The sequence below is a fragment of the Sprattus sprattus genome (assembly GCF_963457725.1).
Source record: "Sprattus sprattus genome assembly, chromosome: 18".
Classification (NCBI taxonomy): domain Eukaryota; kingdom Metazoa; phylum Chordata; class Actinopteri; order Clupeiformes; family Clupeidae; genus Sprattus; species Sprattus sprattus.
Window position 1 is genome coordinate 16,066,456 of NC_137916.1, and position 2,500 is coordinate 16,068,955.

At 42.0% G+C, this 2,500-nt stretch overlaps 1 protein-coding gene across 1 annotated transcript in view; it reads right to left on the reverse strand.

The window, feature by feature from the left end:
• Nucleotides 1-2,500, reverse strand: part of LOC308378809 (dedicator of cytokinesis protein 3-like) — a gene marked incomplete at both ends in the record, with an annotated part of 35,565 nt that overhangs the window by 11,006 nt on the left and 22,059 nt on the right. Inside the window, 5 exons of the mRNA XM_080855807.1 lie at nucleotides 191-339; nucleotides 846-904; nucleotides 1,232-1,332; nucleotides 1,789-1,864; nucleotides 2,173-2,267. Coding sequence (XP_080711933.1) covers nucleotides 191-339; nucleotides 846-904; nucleotides 1,232-1,332; nucleotides 1,789-1,864; nucleotides 2,173-2,267 — 480 coding nt within the window. The remainder of the gene's footprint in view (nucleotides 1-190; nucleotides 340-845; nucleotides 905-1,231; nucleotides 1,333-1,788; nucleotides 1,865-2,172; nucleotides 2,268-2,500) is intronic.

A 2,500-nucleotide genomic window follows, 5' to 3' on the forward strand; every position in this document is an offset into this window, starting at 1 on the left:
ACAAATTCCAAATTACCCCGATTTAATTTTTCAGAAAACAAAACCGCTATAAAGACAATTCTTTTTTTTATTTTCAATGAAGAGCATTCTGATTGTCCTACCCATATAGCAGTTGACTTTGATTGGATGGGGATGGGATCAGTTCTATTTCTTCAATTCGTTCCTCATCCTGCTCACCAGAGTAACCCACCTGTTTAAAGTTGCCATTCTTCCGCTGCTCCCAGTTCATCATGTCATGAAAGATGGGGATGATGATGTTGCGGACCTCGGTCTGAGGGACAAGAGCCACACCAAGGAAGGGCCCCATCATTCCGGGCGTGAAGTGCTGCTTATCATCTCCTGAGGCAAACGCATGTGGGGATGGAATAAGGTAATACTTAATAAAGCACACTCTATAAAACAGATAGTATGGAATGAGTGCATACCTTATATAGCACACTCTACAAAACAGATAGTACACTCCTTATTTGCTTTCTATTAACTCTGAATTGGAAGTAGTGAAATATCCCTGTTACAAAGCATACGTCTTAGGGAACTAGTGTATCTATGATGCTATATGATGCTATGTTTTGTACACTTCCAGACTGCCACCAATAAAAAGTATATTAAAAATATAAAGGACCTGCTCATTGTGAACATTTTGTTATGGGGTGTAAGCATCACTGAAGCAGTGAATGAAACAGAACCACCTCATCCTGCCCAAGTATCTGAACAGCAGTTGAACTGCAAACCAGGTACTTTCACAAACACAGTGAGGGATAACCAACAACCAGCTTTCTGTAACCATATACTCTTCACACCGTATATACCATTGAGGGAGGTTGATGGGTATTTGTGTCTCTCACCTAATTTCTGCCACATGCTGAACAGCTCAAAGGCCATTGTCACCCTCATGTCTCCATACCTAAAACACAGATTACCACAGATTATCACAGATTACACAGATTAAAACCTTTATGGACTGTGTGTATGTGTTTGTGGCTGTGGGTTCATGTGCATTTCTGTGTACATGTGCTTGCGCATGTGTGTGTGTGTGTTTGTGCGTGTGTGTGTGTGTGTGTGTGTGTGTGTGTGTGTGTGTGTGTGTGTGTGTGTGTGTGTGTGTTTGTGTCTGTGCGTGCGTGCGTGCTTGCGTGCATGCTTGCGTGTGTGCTTGCGTGCGTGTGTGCGTGCATGTGTGTGTGTGTGTGTGTGTTTGTGTGTGTGCGTGTGTGTGTGGACATGATCATACTTGTCCAACACTCTTTTCCTCTTGAGTGGGCTAAGGGACTCCAACTGAAGACTCGGTTGACTGATAAACAATACAGTCAGACTGAAGAAGGAGTTCCACACCTATGAAAGTCAACAAATATCACAATCCAAAGTTACCGATCGACACCACTCACACACACACAAAAATGCAAGACGCATGGTCTCTCACTTATAAAGGGAAAAAGCTTTCTATCATCTTCCAACTAATGGCAATGGACAATAAGGTCAGATATTACTAAATATATATCTAGACATTAAATTATATAATTAATAACTCATTAAAGACAGCTGTGTACATTTTTGGCCAAAAAATAAGTAAACCCGAAGAGCTAAAAAGACTGACGTGTATTATTGTAATAAACATGACATATTTGTGAGGACTCCATGAATATGTGATAGGCTTGAGCTTTGCATCTGTGCGAATTCTCTTTTTTTGCTCTCGCTCGGCTTACTGAACCCTAGCATTGACAGGGACTCTAGCATTGACAGGGACTCTTCCTCCCGTTAAGCTGCAGCAGTGCTGACTCCACTTTTTACCTTGAAATCAAAATCTGGGTCAGAGAAGTTCTTCTGCAGTGCCGGAGAAAGGTGCTGGGTTGTCGTGACAATTATGCTGCAGTGGGAGAGATATTTCAATAAATTACCTTAGCTTGCAATTATAGCAATATTGACAGCTCCTGATACCAATAATATGTGAGTTACCTTTAATACATTGGTTATTTATAATAAGTGTGGAACATAGAGGTTTGGCAGAATACAAATTTAGATCAACGGAAGTCCCAGTAGTGACGTGACAGTATTAACAGTGGTGATGCACATTTTAACTGCCAATGGGATACTGTTATCTTGTGTGGATTGGAGCATGTGTGTGTGTGTGTGTGTGTGTTTCTGTTTCTTGTATTTGTGTGCATGTTTGCTTACTGGCTGGTGAGGAGTCGCATGACGCTCCAATCTTTGGGAAAGATGGTGAGCTTCATCAGGTTCCGGAACACACAGAAGATCTTCAGGAGGAATTCCTGACAACAGAACAGTCCAAATAAGTGACACGTGTATGTGTGTGCAGTGGCGTAGCTATAGGGGGTGCAGCAGGTGTGGTCACTCGTGGCCAGGCACATAGACATATTTATGTCTATTGTCGGTCCCCCCAGTACTGCATCTGACAATAGTCTCAGAGCCTAATTTTCACTGCTCAAATACGCTTGTGTTCAGAGATAAACTGGTATTACTCTGCAGCTAGTGCTAATTCTAT